This window comes from Myotis myotis, unplaced genomic scaffold, assembly GCF_014108235.1.
Source record: "Myotis myotis isolate mMyoMyo1 unplaced genomic scaffold, mMyoMyo1.p scaffold_m19_p_21, whole genome shotgun sequence".
NCBI lineage: Eukaryota > Metazoa > Chordata > Mammalia > Chiroptera > Vespertilionidae > Myotis > Myotis myotis.
Window position 1 is genome coordinate 3486680 of NW_023416326.1, and position 21331 is coordinate 3508010.

Here is a 21331-nt window from a genome sequence, read left to right on the forward strand (position 1 = left end):
ACAGATGAACAAAACAGATGCAGAGACACAGAGGCATGAAACAGACGGATGCATTTCAGCGGGAAGGCGGGGGGGGGCTGGGTGGGAAGAGATGAACCAGGGAACTTTTATGCTTGTGTGCATAACGATAATGCAGTGACTGCCTCCTGAGGGGGCGGGAGCGAGGTGGAGGGGGTCAATGGGGAAAAAAGAGACATCTGTAATACTTTCAAAATAAAGATAATTTTTTTTTAAAAAAAAGAATCCTACATGGAGACTCCAAATTTAATTAAGTCACTATTGTTATATGCTAATCGGAATGACCTGCCACTGACTTGAGTCTCCAGGTGAATACAAGCGTTAGCCTGGGCCCACAGTGGCTGAATTTTAACCACCTTCCCATGAACTACACCACAGAGCTCACGTTTCCCTTCCAGATGCTGAGAATCCAAGTGTCAGATTGAGCCTGGTTCTCCGTCACCTGCTAGATGAGTAACTGCCTATATGGTTTCACCCATGGACCGCCTGCTGCTGATCTCTACAAAGCAGCGCAGAAAAAACCCGGGACCTGGCTCCCCATCCCTCCATCTAGAGCTCACAAGTCCCAGTTTTCCAAACCAGGAAAAAAGAGGGAATTCAGAGGACAGGGCTGTGCTGCCCAATAGGCAGCCCATAGCCACCCAGCCACGGAGCACTTAAATGTGGGTGGGGTGCCTGAGAAGCTAAATTTAAATGGATTTGAATGAATTTAAACTTAAAAACATTTGATACAGTTATTAGAAAACTTCAGTATGTTTGAAAGAACTTGCATATGTGAATCTACTTTTTCAACGTTAAATTTTATGAAACTTAAATTTAGATCAAATATGCCCCATGGAAATTTATATTGAAACTGAGATGTACTGTAAGTGCAAACTTGGAAGACTTAGTACAAAAAAGGTAAAATAGCGAATGAATGGTGCTTTCCTATCAGTTACATGTGGAACTGATATTGTGGATATACGGAATTAAATCAAATGTTCTGTTAAAATTCATCCCACCTGTGTGTTTGGACCTTTTCAATGTATCTACTAGAGAATTTAAATTACACACACAGTTTGCGATTATTTTCTGTTGGACAGTACTGTTGCGAAGGGCTCATGGTAACAAAGGAAAGAGAAGAAATGGAAGGAAAGATCTGGCTTTACGTGAAAAACAAAAACATCCAGTTCCGAGTCCCACCGCTCACCACGGGGTGGCTGTGGACAGGCTCCCTGGAACCTCTGATACTCAGCTGTCCATGGAACATAAGAGACAAGACAAGCAATACGCTTCCTGGTTTTCCGCGTGAGAATTCAGTGACTGTCGTTTCTGACTCACCGCGGAGGTATTTCACTTTCAGGTACTCGGGGCTGGCCTTCTGGCCGGGGAGGGGGTCGTTGAGCATGACTTTAGTCTGTGCCTTTATCCCCTCGTAGAACTGCCCCATGGCCACGTGGCTGAGGCCCCGCATGTACTGGCACACCTCGTTGTACGGCTCCAGCTGCAGACACCGCTGCCGCGGCAAAGGAGAAACGCATGTTAGTGTCGACCCAGTTTAGGGAAACGCTCATGTGCGCCATCCTTTCATCTGGAACTAGGCAAGCTCTCCCTCCAGGTGAAATCAGGCCCCATACATGCTCTGTGAATTAGCCGACAGGGCGGGGCAGCGGCTTTCCTTCCGTTCTGAGGCAGAAACCCGACTCCCCAGCAGCCCGCTCATCCCGGGACTTCCCGGGGAGCCACGCACACCTGCAGCCGGCTCGCGCGGGCTCACCTTGAAGTTCTTCAGGGCCTCCTGCAGGCTGCCGTGGTGGTAGAGCATCAGGCCCCGGAGCTGCAGGGTCTGCACGTGGTTCTGGTTGAGCAGCAGGGCCTTCTGGAAGCTCTCGGTGGCTGCTTCGAAATTGCCCAGTTCTCTAGGGGTTTCACAAGAGTCACGCAACGGTACAGACCCGTTAGAACACATACTCAGTAAGTCATCTTCAGAGTTAAGGCCTAATCTGGGAATCGGATAGCTTGGCAAGGGGTTTCCCTTTTTATTTTTATTGATCTCAGAGAGAAAGAGAAAGGGAAAGGGAGAGGGAGAGGGAGAGAGAGAGAGAAAAACATCAATGATGAGAGAGAATCATGGATCGGCTGCCTCCTGCACGCCCTCCATTGGGGATCGAGCCCCCATGTGCCCTGACTAGGAATCGAACCATGACCTCTGGGTTCATAGGTTGATGCTCAACCACTGAAGCCACGCCGGCCGGGCTCTCAGAGTTTTGAAGAGAGTTTCTGTTACTGTCTTCCTTTTCTAACTTTTATGGTACCTTTGAGTAAGTCAGAGTGCATTTTTTTTTCCCCAAAGCCAAAATCAGAATGGCTCTATTTCTGAGGGCCAGGCATGGAGCCAGGGAGCCAGGCAGCCAGGGTCACGGCACAGCTTCTCCCTCCCGACAGAGAAGCGTCAGAGCTGTAACACTTCATCCCTCTACTGCAACCCGCACCCAGATCATAGCCATGTGGGCAGTAGCCTTAGTGGCGGCTTAAAAAAACAGCAGCATCTATAACTCCACAGCTCGTGAGGCCGCCATTCAAACCATCACCCGGGGAAGCCTCTCACTTTCCAGACAGATACGCATACACACGGAAGTTAGGAGCGTAAGAGTAAGTATCATGACACCCTCTGACACACGGGTCCTGCTGTATTCCAGACTCTCAACAAGTGCGCACATGCCTTTGCGATTTAGAATGACCATTTCTTTTGGTTAAGAAACGAAATTTCGGCCCAGCCAGTGTGGCTCGGCGGTTGAGTGTCAACCCAGGAACCAAGAGGCCGCCAGTTCGATTCCTGGTCAGGGCACATGCCTGGGTTGGGGGCTCAATCCCCGTTGGGGGCCGTGCAGGAGGCAGCCAATCGCTGATGCTCCTCTCTCATTGATGTTTCTACCTCTCCATCCCTCTCCCTTCCGCTCTCTCTAAAAATAAATAAATAAATAAATAAAATAAAAACATATTGAAAAATAAAATCTGACTCATAAAACAAGGAAAAGAAACACAACTTTGCTTAGAGATCATTCCTATCTGAGGCTCTGGCTTCCCCACTCGCCACCCGCCTGCTGCCCACCTGGCGCTCCTCTCCTTACCTGTAGGCCTGCCCCAGGCTTTTATACGCATCGATAAAATCAACCTTCTGCTTCAGAGCTTCTTTGAAGGATTCAATAGCTTCCTGCAAAAAGCATATAGAACATTGTTTCGCTTGCAGAACAGTTCAAATTGAGTTTTGCTTCAATCACTAAAGCACCTGAATGTGTATTTCACAGGGTCTTAGTGACTTTTTAAATAGGAGGACTTTACAAAAAGAGAGAGGTAGGAAGTGCAATCAACTGAACCTGGAGAGTTTACTTCAGTCAACAGATGCATCCCTGGGAACCACAGCTTCTCCCTGTCTTAGGACGTTCCGCCTAAAGATACCACCTTCCTATTAATATCATTTCCTTCATGATTGAAAGCCCTGTGGAACCACAAGGCCCACCAGCTGTAGGAAAAACTCAGATGATCATAACTAGCAGCAATAAAATAGAACCAACTAAAAGGGGGGAAAGCAAGCCCACAGTGAAACTGTTCACAAAACACGTGAAAAGGCCCCTGTATGGGCTGTCTGAAGGGTTCCCATGATCTATAAGGAAAAAGAAACAGGGACACAAAATAAAACAGAAACCTTAAAGGTGGGCGTGTGGGGCCTGGCTCCTGGCAGCACCGTGGCAGGTCTGCGGCTGAGGGAGTAGGGGCCACGCAAGCTAAGGGAGTGGGGGCCACAGGGCACCCTGCTGCCAGGAGGAGCCGTAGCAAACACAGCGCTGGCCGCTGTGGGACTCTCCCTGTGAAAACCACTACAAAATGGACCCTTCTGTTTCAGAACCGACATCCCAGGCTTAAACCGGCACCAAGTGTCTTTTTCATTCTGATTGGCTCGTTGACTGTAATAAAGATTATGAAGACATTTCACACATTTCCCCAGGAAAAGAAGTGTCTCACTTAAGTGAATGGCTACAAAGCCTGACGCTTTAATGAGAAAGACTTTACAACTTCTGTGATCATCATTTCATCCTCGATGAGACAGTTCAGAGCAGAAAACTACTAAAGATGTCACATGCCTTGCACATGGTAGGCACTCAATAAATATTTAATGATTTGGTGGGCACACAAGATAATTTTGCAAAAGCAGTACAATCCTAATTCTTTAAAAAGTCACGCATTCCCTGCTTCTGGATTTTCTCAGGGGCGAGGAGCGGGCAGCAGGGCAAGAGGCTGGCATCTAAATATTCCTCAGGCAACAATAGGACAACGTGCACTTTAAGGAATTCAACTGAACACTGTTTGGTAGAAAGAGGAGGACCGGTAACTTCAGTATTTAAGAAATGTTCAAGACCGCTGTAAACTAAGGCTTCCTGTTATGACGTATTTTTGACTTTTAAAATTTTTGCAACTATATTTTTGATTCAGCAAACATGTACTGAGCGCCTACGACGTGCCGGGCAGTGGGAGGCACAGGGGAGACACGGTGAGCAGATCACGACCTCTGTCCTCTAAGCAATCAGTCGAGTTAGAAGCTAGGATCTACCCCGGTTATTAGAATACGCACTAAGAACTACAATAGAGGCACGCGTCCACGTCCTGGGAACAGAGGGAGACGCAGCTACCTGACCCGGGTACAACAGGCTCCCAGAGGAAGGGGTGGTGGGCTGGGCCTCAGAGAACGTGGAGGAGAGGAACTTGGGAAGGACAGAGGCCTGGTGGACGGGAAGGGACTGCGCAGGGGGACGGGGCACTCAGAATTGGGGGGAGGGGGAGGAGAAAGGGGTCAGCAGGAGTGCAGGCAGCTCGGGTGGGAGTGGAGGAGATGGAAGAGGTGGGGACCAGGCCAGTGTGGTCACCTGGGCCATGCTGGCAGTGAGGGCTGGGGGCTGCAGGCAGGGGTGCGGCCTACGAATGGGCTCTGGGCAGCATCACAGCTGTGCACCAGCAGAGCATACAGACTGCAGAGGGGGGAGAAAGGGGCCAAGTAGCAGGGGGCTCGAATGGAGACAGTGTCTCAGGAAAGAAAAGCAGGGTGCAGTTCGGGAGACACCTGTAGGAGCAAACTAGGACCGCCCGGGCAGCTGTTTGGATGTGGGGACGAGGAAGAAGGCAGTCAGGGAGCTTACCAGCCGGAGAGCCTGCTGGGGCCAAGAGCTGCCCATCGGAGGGGAGGGCAGGGCTACCCAGCGTGAGGGGGACCGGAGGAAGGACGGGGCGGGAGGGGAGGGTCAGAGCCCAGGGAGGCGGGTTCAGTCTGGGTGTCTGTGGGCGTCTGGGGGAGGCGCCCAGGGCCATCGGCTGCCCACTGCACTTACAGCATGCTCGGACGCACAGATCTTCAATGTGTGATTTCTCTTCAGCTTTAAGAGGCTTTGGTTCGGGGTTCCTGTCTAATGACTGCACAGCTCTCTACCTCATTCTGCCAAAGAGGGGACACAGCAGAATCAAGATTTGAAGCCGCTGGGAACACAGAAACTACGTTCAAATGCATCAGCCTCTGTGGATATGCGCTGGCTCTGGGCCGGCTGGTGCAGGGAGTGCCCTCACACCTCTGGCCGGGCCTCCTCCCGGCTGGCGGGCGGCCAGCTCTCCCTCTGGCCGACAGCACAACCTCAGGGAACCCTCAGCGTAAAGGCTGATCGAAATACGTGCTCAGAACATACAATTTCTTAAGTATCCTTGAGACACAGATAAAACAGAGAGAATCCAATAGGAAAATGGTTGCTGTTTTTTCCCTAAAACATCCAAACTGTCCGGTACAGCTACTGAACTGGACAGCTGTGCCATCTGCCATGCAATACTGCCTGGTAGGTTTCTATGTGCTGGACGATGACGTAAATAAGGGGTCACCCATCACCCACTTCCTGGATTTCTGAACTGCCTTTGGCCTGGAGAGACCCCTTCACCAGGGACACAGAGGTATCTACACGAAGTTCATTCATTTAATGAAGGCGTTTCACCACTGACTCAGGGTCGGGGCTGCGCCAAACTCAATTCCACGGCATTCTCCCCACCGCGCAGCGAGAGCAGGGTCCGCAGACCACGCACACCACGTCACCTTCAGGAGTCCCCGGTGGAAGAAGGTCAGTCCTTTGTACAGCATGGCGATGGGCTGGTTCCTGTTCAGCGCTAGGGACTGCTGGAAGTCTTCGTGGGCCGTGGCGTAGTCCTGCGGGAGGGAGAGTGGGAAGAATAAGGCAGCACTCGCTAGACACCTGGACATTTCCTACCTCTGACCGGGAAAGAAAAAATCCCCATCTATTCTCTGTCCTTTCAGCCTCAGAGGAAACATTTCATGACCATAAATAACTCGAATGCTTCGACTGTTAAAATAGTGGGTTTTCTTAGGAAATGGATGGGAAGACCGACAAAGGTTTAATATAAGCATACTGTTTCAACTATTCAAACACTATTATTATTTTAAGTAATATTAAAGTGATAACCTGTTAGAGGAACTTTAAAAATTATTTTCTCGTATTCACAGGTTATTGTATTAAATACATCTAAAATAATTATGCTATAAATCGACCTTCACATGTACTATGCTGAGATTTTTTAAATATCTATTTTTTGCATTAAAATTTTTTATAAAAATTACATAAACCCAAAAAAGATAACTGGGGCAATCAGAAATGCCACTGTGATGATAAAAGACAAGCCTGCTAGACCTGGGTCACCCACAGAAGGAACCTGCGGCCTGGGGAGCCACATTAGCTCAGCTCATGGTTCCGGGGTTGATACCCAGAGGAATTCAGACTGTACCTCTAAGTTGAATAATCACACTGACAGCAGGCCCACCCGCTTTCCTACGCTGGCAACCACAAGAGAGGCTGAAGTGTAATCCAGGAACCAAATTTCTCGTTTCTCTCTCTTTCTCCCCCCGCCCCCTCCGCCCCGGCCAGAATTAGCTCCTACTGACAGTTCAAGCAAGTTCTTGGTACTTGATATTTCGCTACGGGTTCTATTTCAGCGAAAAAATAACAATAAATGCTCTTATAACGAACGGTCTTGTATCACCAACATATTACTATGCGGCCCCAAACCCAAATCTTCCGGGAGCAGAAGGAAAGGTGACCTCGGTGTTTATCATCGCGCAAGGAAGTGTTTCTGGGCAGAAAGGACCCACCTCTGATATGAAGTGCAGGGTCCCGCGGTGCCGGTACAGGCGGGCGGAGGGCTGCAGCTGGATGGCCTTCGTCAGGTCGTTCACCGCTTCACTAATTCGTCCCAGAGGGGACAGAATCTACAAACCCAGAAAGGAGGTCAGGAGAGAAAACGCCCAGTGAGCAACCCTAGAACTGCCGACGTTTTCATTACGCTTCAGCACACTCCACTCTCAGCATTACTCCCTCCGCGGACTAGAGTCCTTGACCTCATGCACTGGGCAGTGGGGTTCAAGGTCAGCAAGCTGAGCGGCCTCGCCTGTCCGCCCAGGGGGAGGCTAACGAGCTGGGATGGCAGCCACGGCCTTGGGGCTGCTCCACGCTCTGGGTTAGCACCAATGTTGCTGTTCTTGAAATGTGAACATTTTTCCTCAACCTCTAGTTACTCTTTCAGACCCAAATGTGGGGTCAAAATCAATCGGAAAGAAAACTGGGAACCATTAAGACAGAGAAAGGGCTGGGCCCAGAGAGGGCCGTCCATGACCTGTGGCTACGTCCTCAGAGGTAGTAAGTGCCCAATGACCATTTCTAAGGTTTCGGGTGTTCGTAAGCCCTGGTGTGTTCACGCTTAGCTTGACAGGCATGATCCGCGGCACAGAGAGACACGTCGGCAAGCCTGTCTGGAGAGCTCTTTGGCCCAGCGATGGTGTGTCCAGGCCACAGGACGCCACACGAGATAGTGCGGGAGGCAAAGGTACACCAAGAAGACGTGAGGAAACCCCAAGTGGGTGTCAGTGTGCACGCCTCAAGCTCAAGCACTTTCTCCTCAGCAAACGTTCTTGGTTAGGATTGGTTTTCTCCTGATAATACAGGTCATTTTGATCAAGTTTTACTAACTGGCTTCCTATTCTGCAGAAGCTGCCAACCAGCAAAACAGAGGATTCAGGGGGGCACATTGCCAGGAAGAGGAAGGAACAAAGCACAGGCCTGGGAATCCCACAGGCAGAGTGGGCGGGGCTTCTGTTTGGAGGGAGAAATATCCCTACCCAGTTTATTGACCCCTCAGTACATAACCATAATCAATAGGCAGAATAATGACCTGAGTAACTAAAAATGCTGCATTATGTTCACTGAATATAGACTATTTCAGAGAGTAAAACCGTTCTCCTAAGGTAATTTTTGACATATATGTAAGTGGTATCTATAATTTAGCTGGAAAAAATCGCCATGTAGTGACATCATCGCCCAATAACCCTGGAAAAGGGCGATAGTTGAAAATTACTTTTCTAATTACCAATGTCATTTTGGGATACATAATTAGCTTTTTATTAGATATACAAAACTTTTAAACCTTCTAGATTACTCTTTTTTTTCTAAGTAAACTTAGAAATTAAAGTCATGCTTTATCCATGATGTTTTAACCACCACGCACTCACCAAAGTAGAGAAAGAAAGAACCTCAGGATTACAATCCAACATAGACCGGAGGTAATGAATCATATATATCATTGTTTGAGAAAGAATTTTCTTCTTAAAGCTAAATCCCCAATAAAACATAAAATTCCCGCCCTAACCGGTTTGGCTCATTGGATAGAGTGTCGGCCTACGGACTCAAGGGTCCCAGGTTCGATTCCGGTCAAGGGCATGTACCTTGATTGCGGGCACATCCCCAGTGGGGAGTGTGCAGGAGGCAGCTGACCAATGTTTCTCTCTCATCAATGTTTCTAACTCTCTATCCCTCTCCCTTTCTCTCTGTAAAAAAAACAACAACAAAAAAACATAAAATTCCCTTTAAGAAACGGAACTCTAACTTAAGAGACTATAATTTAGAGAACAAAATCATCACAAATAGTTGTAAATTACTAAAATACGGCCAGTGTGGGGTCAGTGGTTGAGCGTTAACCTATGAACCAGTCAGGGCACACGCCCAGGTTGTGGGCTTGATCCCCAGTAGAGGGAGTGCAGGAGGCAGCCCGTCAATGATTCTCTCTCATCATTGATGTTTTTCTCTCTCCCTCTCCCTTCCTCTCTTAATAAAAATATGTTTAAAAAATATAAAATAAAATACTTAGTGCTTCCTTGCTAAGTTTTCTCTCCCCAAAGAGGAAAAAGAAGTAATTTTTTCCTTTAGTTCAACTATGACATCCCACCTGATCAAGATGACTAAAGTTAAGTTTTATTTCGGTTAAATACATTAACATAATCCCTAAGCATTCCACATGGCTAAGTGTGCAGTAAAATAAACACAACAGGAAACATGGATATTCACTATTATCTTATGAAAACAGTAAAACGAATACATTTCATTAAAAAGCATTAAAAGTGAGTGCCTTCGCACACATCCCTTTCTCTGCTCTGTACGTGGGTCTGATGCGTCTCAAATCTCCTCCCGGTGAGGGCGAGGCCTCTGCGAAGCCGGCACCAGCCCTCCCCTTGCCAACCTCGCGCAGAACTCTGGGGCCGAGGCCACACCGTCCGGCTCCTGAGGAAGCACCCTCAGGTCAGCTCTCGCGATTCCCTGGAGTCCCGCCTTATGTGACCTCCTGCTCCACTAGTGTTCCTTCAAGGTCTGGTGACAGGCACCCTTACCTGAGCTGTGTCTCCATGTGGGCAGGTGTGTCTCATAGGAGTTACAGATAAACACGTGCACACATGCGCGCACACACATGCTTCTAAAGGCTACACGTTTCATTTTGACCACACCGTCATATTACGTTTTGCTAAGGTATGTCACATATACAACAATATACTTTTCAATGAACACTGACAGTAGTACGTGTCGTAAATACGAAATATTACTATTATATGTTAAATCAGGAGTATCATGTTTTAATACTCAATATTACTATTATATGCGAAATCAGGAGTCTCATGGGCCCACAGTTGCCTAGTAACTTCAACCATGTTTGATATTTGAGGAAAACATAGCAGGCATAAGGGGGCTTTAAAATTGACAAGTGATGAAATAATAGAAAAAAAAATTGAGACTGAACTAATCTGGGAAGGGCAGAGGGAAAAGAAAACCACACTCACTTCTGCTCGCTGCTCAAATACCTCTGGGCGGTCTGGTTCCAGGGCAATGACTCGGCTCAGTTCGAACAGAGCGAGCTCGGCATTCTTAATGTCCTTGAAAAGGCATCAGCTCAGTATGAGATGCACTGTTACTCAAGACCGGGCGCAACAGATTTCTGCAATAATAACTTAGTAACGACAGAACTGCTTATTTAGAAATAAATACCAACTTAGCATCTGTAAGTTAAATAAGTTAAAGTACCATTATTCAACTCACTCCAGTCTACCTACCCATCAACAGCACGCTGGCCCTGACTCCTATCACAGGTTCCACAGATGGTGAAATAGTTTCTAAACTTCACCCAGTAAAACCCCGAATCAATACATTTCAAGGGATGAGCATGTGGACACCAGCAGGCAGAGGACACCGCCGACCAGCGGTGCTGGGGGAACAGAAGGGGCCAAGTCAGTGTCAATGAAACCCCTAGGCGTCCTACACAACAGGAAGTCCAAGTAAGTTCTCTCTAAAATCGGCACATTGCCCAGTCAGTGTGGCTCAGTGGTTGTGCGATGACCTATGAACTAGATCATGGCTCAATTCCTGGTCAGGGCACATGCCCAAGTTGTAGGCTCGGTCCCCAGCGGGGGGTGGGGAGGTGGGCGAATGCAGGAGGCAGCCGATCAATGATTCTCTCTCATCATTGATGTTTCTATCTCTCCCTTCCTCTCTAAAATCAATGATATATATATATATGTTAAAAAAAAACCATAACTAAGAACGGAGCTCCCATTCCGAGTCCTGCTGCGCTGCTGACGCCCAGCCCCTGCTTGCACCATGAGTGTGTCTTAGGAACCAGTCACGGTCTCCTGCTTCTCTTGGTCTACGTCCAGTTCACTACAAACTAAAGTGCAGGCTGGCCAAGACTGTCCTTTAAGAGTAGACAATATGGCAAAATTGACCTCCGCAGACCTGGGCAGACATCCCCAGTTCACCACCTCCCGGCCACCTGGTCTTGAGTCAGTCCCCTCCTGCCACCTTCTCCCTGTGACCTGAGCAGCCCTCTGCACTCCCACCAGAGCTCCACCAACAGGGAGCGCTCCATCCACCCTGGTCCACGCAGGTCGTGTAGGCACTACGCAAGCGCGACTATTCCATACTCACATGTAGGCCCTTCTTTCCATAGGCTATCCCTCGGCCATAAATGGCACTAACCAGATCAGGCTCCTCCTAGTCAGACCAAAACAGAAACACGTCAAAAACTAGAAACGAAACAAAACAAAAGAAAACAAAGTCAGTTTCTGCTTAAAGCACGTTAACACCCCAAGTGACAGCTCTGTGCTACCACACATAAGTCAATACGCAGTCCCCAAGCAGGGAAACCTGTATCCTTAAGCCCATGGGAATGAGACACGCAGGAAGAGTTTTGCATTAAAAAAAACAAAACAAAACAAAACAAAAAACCTAAAATAATGAGAACCAACAATACTGAGCCCTGTGCTGGCCTCTTTCACAGGCATCTGATTTAGAATGTAGGTGACTCTCTCGACCACTCCATGGCTGGCAGCGTCAGCAAGCAAGTCCTACAGAAAATGGGGGCTCGGGGATTCGACAACTGGGTGATGCCGCTTCCTGGGTTACCTCCTGTCTTACAATCATGAAACCACCGGGATAGGGCTGACCCTCGGAGCCAGCACAGTGAGGAACAGGACACCAGTGGGCTCCTCGGGCTGTTGGGGACACATGGTCCTTTACACTCAATGGTCAGACCATTCTGCAACCTGCTCTCAGATGGGCCGAATGAAGCGCCACTCAGGCCCAGAGGCAGAGCGACTGCCCGGCCATCGAGCCCCGCACAGCAGGGGCAGGAGCTGCCTCCCTTCCCCCCCCCCCCCCCCCCCCGTGCTGAGAGAGATGCCTCCTGAGTCCATGCGGCCGCTGCCATGTTGACCTCATCTCTGAATCCGCCCCAGGTTTTAAGAAGGAAAAGGGCTACGATCCTGGTGGAACTCTTGACCCTGCTGAAGAATTTAATAGAATCGCACCGGACGGGCCACTTTAGAGGCGAATCTATGGCTCAAATCAGACCTGAGAGGGTGCCGGTCAGCCCTGCAGAAAAGACACCTCACCTCGCTGTGAGCAAAGAGAAAGAATAAAGGAGAAGAGGCCATGCACTGGAAAAGGAAAAGGCTGCTTCAGACAAGATGAGGTCCATCTACACCCAGTGGCTAACGGGTGGGGTGCTGGCTCCACCCGACAGGCCTCAACGCCGTATGGGAAATTGGAAAACTGCAGGGAAACAATGACAGATTTCTAGCTTCTCTTGGAAAACTAAAAGATTCAACAAAGATAGCCCACGTGACAAAAAAATGACTAGAGCTAAGGACTGGCTGGCTGCCTCTTCAGATGAAGGTGTGGATTCGTCTGTCTCCCCAAGCCCATCTGTCTCACATCAAGACACTGCGCTCATGTCAGGCGCCTCCCTGCGCCCCGTGTGGTTCTGGGTTTGTGATTTGTAACTCAGAGGCAGCTGGCATGAAAGGCTGTCCATGCTACTTGCTAAAAGGAAAAAGAGGACAGGCTACAGAGAACCACAGAGGCGCGGCAGCTACTTCCTGTAAGTGGAGCTGACGTGTGATTGTGCGGGTAACTGATTTCCCCTGGGGGTGGGATTACTAGATACGCTCTCCTTCTATGTAACACCCTGCTGTATTCCTTTCAATTGTTTAAAACAAACACGTGTGCATCGGTAAACAGAAAAAACGTTAAGTACTGTGTACTGTAGAAAATAATAGAAAATTATATTACGAATAAACATCTTATTTAAATAGTAAATAAAACATTTAGTATCAGTGGCAGAAAATTTAGGAAATAAAGAAAAGCACAAAAAAGAAAGGGCCCTCATCATCTGCCACCCAGAGGTGACACGGGAAACACTCAACCCCCCTCCTGGCTTCCGGCAGAGCAAGCAGTCTGGGGGGGAGGGTCAGCGGGGAAAGGAACCGCGGAGGCACGGAGGTCAGACAGCCTTCGGGGTCCCCAGGGCAGTCACCCCAGCCAGCGGGCCCCGGAGGGCACCGTCAGGGAGCCTTGCCTGCCAGAGGGGCGGGCAGTGGTCTCCTGTGACCATATTCTCCAGTGAGAGTAAACCCCTCAGATCTGTAACATCTCAAAATGCCACTCTCCAAGTCTTTCTCCTAAAACTGAGACGATCATCAGGTGAAGCAGAAAGAAATGAATTTAAATAGACACTTATTCTTCTGGCAGGACGGTCACCCCCGTACACCCTGTGGCCAAGGCCAGCCACCCTGGGAGTCCCCCACCTCCCCGCCCCACACGGCGACGCAGGCAATTCTAGAAGGTTCACTCCTGAGTATCTCCCGTGTCTCCTTCCCCACCCATCGGCCCCCAACTGGCCACGGAAGCCTTCCTCCTCACCCAGGCTGCTGCAAGGCCTCACCACCTTCCTACCTCTGCCCCCTGCAGGCCTGGTCTAAGTGCCACCTATCGAGCATTACAGTCTGACAATGCCACTCCCCTGGCTGGGAGTATTCTCTGGCTCCCAACACCTACAATAGTGACATTCATATCTCTACTCTCATCCATAGTAAGAAAGAATTTTACATTGCAGCCCAGTACACACATGTATACGTACATAACATACATATATACACACATGTATACTGCGTATACTCCATCTGCACTGTTATCTGGTATTTTCTAGTCTAATAGAAAGTGCATTTTCTAAAAAGTGCTGCCTGACGTGCCAGTTAATTTCAGGCCCTACGGAAGGGTGGCAACTGGTAACTTGAAAAAGAAAGAAATCACATCTAGATGCCTCTGCAGAAAATACCAATCACTCTCCTGCCTTCTGTTCAGCCTGCTCACACACGCTCACATGCGCACTCTGGAAGTCAGCACTACGGACAGCTCCCGGACACCAAGGCTCCCCAGCTCCCTGCATCTGCAAGCACCACCCACCCACCCACCCGTGTTTTCAGAGAATGAATATTTCCACCTTTTAATATTATTTACTTCATGCAAATGAAAAACCCTGGTATAATAAGGTAGTTACTTTATTGGAATGATGGCCACTTAGATGTCTCAAAAATAAAGGTCTAATTCACTATCCTCATCGTATTATTTACATAGTGACTTTAAATTTTAAAAAGATTTATTCTTCCACCACAAGGCTGGCTTTTTAAATTAAAACTCAAAAGTACTGGATTGCCATAACCGGTTTGGCTCAGTGGATAGAGCGTCGGCGTGCAGACTGAAGGGTCCCAGGTTCGATTCCGGTCAAGGGCATGTACCTTGGTTGCAGGCACATCCCCAGTAGGAGGTGTGCAGGAGGCAGCTGATTGATGTTTCTCTCTCATCGATGTTTCTAGCTCTCTATCTCTCTCCCTTCCTCTCTGTAAAAAATTAATAAAATATATTTTTTAAAAAGTCATTGGATTGAAGACAGACAAATCCAAAAAAGTCACCACAGAGCAATGTATGGAGGACTACGTTTGGGCTAAGTTGTAGACACACACACGTATTTACATAAAGGATGTTTATTAAAGATCATACCAGAGTCACTTCCACCAGAATCAGATCATAAGCGGATGAGCTCTAGGTCACATAATCAATCGCAAAAGCCAGCTAACTGCCTCATAAAATGGTCCTAATGCGGCGAGGGGAAGGCACGGGTGCACGCTGGGAGAGACGCAGCACCACTGTTCTGAGGACTGAATACAGAAGGGTGTTGTTGGGATAAAAATCAATTTCACTGCCACAAGCAACAGTACCACTGCCTTGGCCAATGATTGAAAAAGAAGAGCAGTCAGGTTTAAAGAGTGATCATACTCCTAAAATATTATTTAAAAAGACTGATTTAGTGTCACGGTGAGAAATGAAGTCACGGTGAGAAATGAAGCAGTAACTGTTCTTTGCACCTCTGCTACCACCGACTTGTACAGTTTCCTGACGAGACTGGCTATCAAGAATTTGAAGAACTCAACAAAAAACTCTCACTTTCAAACATAAAGCCTAATACGGAAAAGTTCTGTCCAGAAAAGCAGGAACGAGTTTCTTATTAAAATAGTAAAAAGAACTTCAGCATTTGCTATCAAGTCTTTGTATTTTGTGTTTGTTATAGTCATATAATCTAAAGACATGGGACAAACGTCACCACACTCTATGTGAAATTTAAGTTGGCCTCAGGTTCCTCCAGTGTGCCTTGCAAATATGATTGTCCACACCCGTCATGATGTGGAAAACCTAAGAGGCACCAAAACAAGGGATAAGAAGAGAGAAAGCGCCCAGTCGGTGTGGCTCAGAGGATGAGCATCCACCTAGGAACCAGGAGGTCAGGGTTCGATTCCCGGTCAGGGCACAGGCCGGGTTGCAGGCTCGATCCCCAGTGCGGGGTGTGCAGGAGGCAGCTGATCAATGATTCTCTCTTATCACTGATGCTTCTATCTCTCTCTCCCTCTCCCTTCCTCTCTAAAATCAATAAAAATATATTATTTATAAGAAGAAGAGAGAAAAGCAGCAGCAGCAGCGCCCAAGTCACTCCCCCTCCATAGAAAAATGTCACCAATGGCCACCCAGCTCTTTCTTCTGTTGGGGACAGTGTCTGAACGTAGCGCTGCCCCTAATCCCACTCCTGCCCCATCAGTTGCCTGAATCACCAGAAAACCAGTCCAACCTTATCACCCACACATTCACAAAGAAGAACTTCCCAGACTGCCTGGCCGGCGTGGCTCAGTGGTTGAGTGTCGACTTATGAACCAGGAGGTCAGGGTTCGATTCCTGGTCAGGGCACATGCTCAGGTTGCAGGTCCAATGTGGGGAGTGCAGGAGGCAGCTGATCAATAATTCTCCCTCATCATTGATGCCTCTCTCTCTCTCTCTCTCTCTCTCTCTCTCTCTCCCCCTTTCTCTCTGAAATCAATAAAAATGTTAAAAAAAAGACTTCCCAGACGAAAGCAACCCATTATCTCAGAGATTGATGAAAATGCTCTATTACATTTCAATATATTAATGTCTTTTCTCAGCACGAAGAGAGATTTACTTTCTGAACACCATTAGAAGAGAAGCGGTTTGAAGCAATAGACAATACAAAGACATGTTATAGGGCCGTTAAAGGAAGATTTAGAGAAATACTGAAAACATTTACTTATAAAACTAAATGAAAACGTAATACAAACAGTACATATAATCAGATTACAAAAGACAAATGTGTATTTTGAAAAGATCATCAATAGAAAACTTTAATGGTAGAGTGGCAAAACTGGAATTTTTTTTTTCTTTAAAATTTTTTTCTTTAACATTGCTTTATTTCCTTCAACTACAATGGTAATAATATTTTCAAAGAGTTGAATGAATTGACAATATATCTGCGAGCTCATACTGTTTTCTGCTGTTGATCTCCATAGGTTAATTGACATTTGCGCCTATAAATGTATCAAAACCTCCCTTTCAATCCAGGCCCAAGTGTTCGCTGTGTACAAGTTTAAATATTGCAATGTTAAACAGAAAGGTGCTTTAAAAACTATTTACACTCTATCCTTTGTACTGTAAACTCTACTGAAGAATATTATTCCGTATGTCCACCCAAACGCACAGCTCCTTGGGGACTTTAAAGTAATAACTAAAAAATATACCATCAATTTTTTTGAGAGCAAAGATAAGCCAGTCAATGAAGGAAAAATACCACATGATCTCACTCATTCATGGATAATAGAGACCATTATAAACTTTTGAACAATAATAGATACAGAGGCAGAGCTGCCTCAAACAGATTGTCAAACTGCAGCAGGAAGGCCGGGGAGGGTTGCGGGGCAGGAGGTAGGGGGGTAAGAGATCAACTAAAGGACTTGTATGCATGCATATAAGCATAACCAGTGGACATAAGACATTGGGGGATAGGGGAGGCTAGGGGACTGTCTAGGGCGGGGGGATAAAATGGACACATATGTAATACCCTTTGTAATACTTTAAGCAATAAAAAAAAAAAAAAAAAAATAACCAAGCCCATGTTTAAAAAAGAGAAAACACATGCGCAGCAAAAAAATTCAAAATTATTTTCTTAAAATGAAGTCTACGTGCTAGATTGTAAACTAGCAATTGGCCCTTACTGTATCAGCACAGATAAATATGCCAGAATGGTGCTGTGAGCAGTTAAAATTTACTGAGCATTTACTGTGGGCCAAGTACTGGACCCAAAGTACTTTGTAGGATATTGCATTTAGGACTAACTAATATCTTTGGAGGTAGTTATATCCCCATAATCTAGGAGGTTAAGTAACTTGCTTGTGAGCAGCTAAGTGGACTGGAACCTGAGTATCTCTAACTCTGAAGTCCACGTGTTCTTCACCGTCCTCTACGTCAGCCATCGGTAATGGGGACGTAGCTACAGAAATATGGTTAAATGATGATGGGACATATGAGGCCAACCACGTTGGGCTCCATGAAGGGTCCCTTTGCAACTACGTATTTAAGCATTTCGCCTTAACCAGATTTTAGCGCAGTCATCCATCATCCAAGGCCCCATAATCCCACGGAGGCGTCTCATAATTAAAAGCGAGAAACAAATCCACGAGTGGGACTTAACCACTGAGAGCAATTCCTGCACAGAAAGCACACATCTGGATTCCAAGAAGCACAGTGCCCACGCCCGCGGGAGAGGCCACGGTAGGGAGGAAAGTGAACTGCGCTAATGACCGTCTTCTTAAACCTGCATTGGAGGCCCGACTGCCACCGAGGGCGGGCCTCACGTTCCTCATGTACAGTGACACTGCGGAGGGAACGAGACCCCGGACGAGGCCTGCACCAAGGAAGTGCTCCCAGTCAGGGCTGATTTCCTGGGCTTTCGGACCTAACCCTAAAATAGACGGATTACTGCAACACTTCAAGGATGCGTGAGTCCGTATTTTTGTCATGACTCTGAACTTGAAATTACATAATTAAGAAGAAAAATTACCTGAAGCATTGTTGAGAAATGTCTTATTGCTTCATCATAGAGTCCACTGCCAATCAACACATAAGCAATAGCTGTGGGGAAAAAATGCAAAAATATTAAAGGACAGAATAAAGGATCTCAGACGAAAATTCTTTACTGAATCTTAAAAGGCAGCTGTAAGGACTAGAAGCAGTTAAAGAAACCCTAGACATTAATAAGATGTAATCGAATTCCTCTACCACTCAGCACTTGCTAATCAGTCTTCTAGTTTTATCTGGATTTAAATTATTAAAGCCATCTATAAAACATCTGCCTACAAGAAGTAATTATCTTTTTCCAAGTCCATCACTCACTTTCAAATACCAAATAACCTTTATGAGCCTTCCTATCTATATCTCAAAAGAACTAGTAATGACCCTGAATAATATCCACATAACATGTGATTTTACTGTGAAAGTCATGAGAAATACCCAAAGAGCATCACAAATCTCGATTCCTAGGGGTGCTAAATTTACTACCAATTACCTAATAAGAACAAAAACAGAGGCTCAAATTAACATATATTAACATAATACTTAACTGTAAATAATTCACATGATTGCAATGAAATGATAGTCTTTTTTCTACCTCTCCTATTCAAAATACAGTCAAAACACTACTCAAAATTTACACTAGTGAAGAATGAGTAGTTTTGATCAAACTGTTCAGGTAAATTTTAATATTATACATTATATTTCCACCTATAATGCTTGCCCAAACTCTGTACCTCCCCAAATACACCTGAAAAAAATATTCCTCATTCAATATAATACTATATTTCTTTGCAAAAAAAAGCTGTACTGCAACTCTAAGATGTCATAGGTGTTAAGAAGATGGGCAACTAAAACTTTTACTGTCAGTAGAGCTTAAATTTCCTGACAGTTAAAAAGTAGCAAAACGCTTAAACGCAGGAAAACATTAAATGCAGGAAGAGATTTAAATCATCTTTATAACTAACTTGAGAAAAGCAAAGGTCCAAAACATTGAGCATCATAATAATACAAGAGTTTTTGAGGGCATTCTCCAAAATAAAAAAATAAAATAAAACAAAGGACTGTTTTTATACTAACGTCTTTGAAAAGACACATTAAGGTCAAACTTGTATCCAGCAGAACAGTGGATGCTATTCAGATAGTCGTATCAGGTAACAAGATAACCAAAGACGTCTTTGGTGAGGGCCAGTCATATCAGAGGGAAAAGCAACAAACAGTAATAACAGCGACGTACTGCGCTCTTAACACGTGCAAGGCCCTGCCCTGAGCACTGATACACGCTAACGTATTGACTCCTTTACTGCAATGAGGCAGGTACGACTACCATCTCCATTTACAGACAAGCGTAAAGTCGTTAAACAAACTGTCCAAAGACAACGTGCAGTGAATGAGACGCAGGAACCAGGCTGCCCAGCTCGGCTCCGGAGCCCTGCAGACCAGCGCCTTCCAGGGAAATACGCAAGCGCGGCGGAGGTGCTGGGCACTGGCCCGGAATACAAGAATGGTTTCAATTCCTCAATGAGGACTTCGGAAAAGACCAAATCTGGGCCTTAAAGGGTCATTCCTTGTCAAAGGCTGCTCCAAAAATAGCACCAAAAAGTGATTAATACTTTCAAAGTGGGCGACTCTCAGTCATCGGCACCCCCAGAGAAAAGGAGGCAAGACAAGAAGTGCTTGGTCCTCACATACAATGTGCATGGCCACAGAACGCATACAATGGTTACGTGTAAACTAGAGGCCCGGTGCACGAAATTCATGCAAGGGGCTTGGCCCTTGCAGCCCCAGCTGCCTCGCGGCCCAGCCCACTGGTCATTCCGGAAGGTTGTTCTGGAAGGTCATTCCGCCGTCCTGTCTAATTAGCATATTACCGCTTTATTATATAGGATTAGGTAGGAAATCGTTGTATAGGTGCCCCGAGCAGGCATGTGTTCCTGTGAGGTCTGCCCTGCTACCCAGTTCAGTCCTGTATCTCGAACTATTTCCTCTCCTTCAAGGGTGAGCTGACCAGGGAATGAGAAGACACACCCAAAAGCCTACCAGACACGGGCCAGCCCGCCTGTTTTAAACACGCCCTGGACAAGCCAACTGCACGACCTGCTTGCCGATCTGAATAAACTCAACTTCCTCCACCCACGTTCTCAGCCCGTGGTGATGACTGTCCCCGTGAGCGAGTGAACCCACACCTACCCTTTTTATTACACAGAAGGCGGGAGTAGGCGTGGTTCCCTTCTGCTTTCACTTCTACATTGTTCACACTTGATGACTACACACGACCTTTTAATGAGTGACAGTTCCTAGGAACTCATTCCCATAATTATTAATTTCCGTGGAAGCACGGGCTGGAACAGTCCTTCCCGATCATTCCTTTCTTTTATGCTACGACGCAGACCACTCGCACCAGCAGAGCCCGTCTCTGTCGGTCTCGTGCTCTCTACCGCTCCATCCTGCCTACCGGCTCTGCGCGTAATCACAGATTTGAGGGGAAAACCAGAGCCGCACCCCCGACGGAAGTCTCACCTAACTCCTCATTTGTGCTGTCGTTGTCAGTAGCAAACGGAAATCTCTTCTGTTCTGCGATAGACTTGGCCTGGCTCTGAAATAAAAAAACGAACAGACACACACGTTAGCTTATCAGAGATGAAAACATAATAAAAACCTATCTTTGGAAAAGTAAAGCTACACTGAATTTATAGGAGAAGCAATAAATTGTCCCTCTGTCACATCGATTGTGTACGTCACGGGCACCATCTGCGTGTAACGCATGTGCTTCCTCCCCCGATTGCTGGTGGTTCCATGTCCAAGAGCCAGACCTTTCCCCTCCGAAGGGATTCATCTTGCTGGCGGCCTCAACGCTCCCTCTGCGTCTCCAGGGACCATTTAATGACCTCAGCTGTGTTGCAAACATCACATTCTAGTGACCAGTTCTTCAGTGGGTCTTGATAACAGGACATTGCTTTTAAACCCTGACACAGTTTAGAAATAAGAGCTACACGTTGTGCAGAGATGGCACCGTAGAAGGACCAACAAAATCTGACCAGGAAACAAGACAATCCGTTGAATAAAGCATGGCCATGAACGTGACCCTCCCCGTAAGGCAGGAAGGAGAATGGCCCATGCGGAATCCATGCGGACACGCGCACATCTGGCGGGACTCAAAAACAAAGTGGGGCCGG

At 46.9% G+C, this 21331-nt stretch overlaps 1 protein-coding gene across 8 annotated transcripts in view; it reads right to left on the minus strand.

The window, feature by feature from the left end:
• The window catches only part of TTC13 (tetratricopeptide repeat domain 13), a 45421-nt gene that overhangs the window by 14654 nt on the left and 9436 nt on the right, over positions 1-21331 (minus strand). For 4 of the 8 annotated variants that reach the window (XM_036354712.1, XM_036354705.1, XM_036354704.1 and 1 more), the window contains exons 3-11: positions 20676-20751; positions 18148-18218; positions 11340-11405; positions 10199-10291; positions 7190-7306; positions 6122-6232; positions 3129-3211; positions 1775-1916; positions 1339-1513 (exon numbers count right to left, since the gene is read on the minus strand). In XM_036354712.1, the coding sequence (XP_036210605.1) occupies positions 1339-1513; positions 1775-1916; positions 3129-3211; positions 6122-6232; positions 7190-7306; positions 10199-10291; positions 11340-11405; positions 18148-18218; positions 20676-20751 (934 nt within the window). The remainder of the gene's footprint in view (positions 1-1338; positions 1514-1774; positions 1917-3128; positions 3212-6121; positions 6233-7189; positions 7307-10198; positions 10292-11339; positions 11406-18147; positions 18219-20675; positions 20752-21331) is intronic. The other 4 variants (XM_036354707.1, XM_036354706.1, XM_036354709.1 and 1 more) reach the window with 2 other exon arrangements.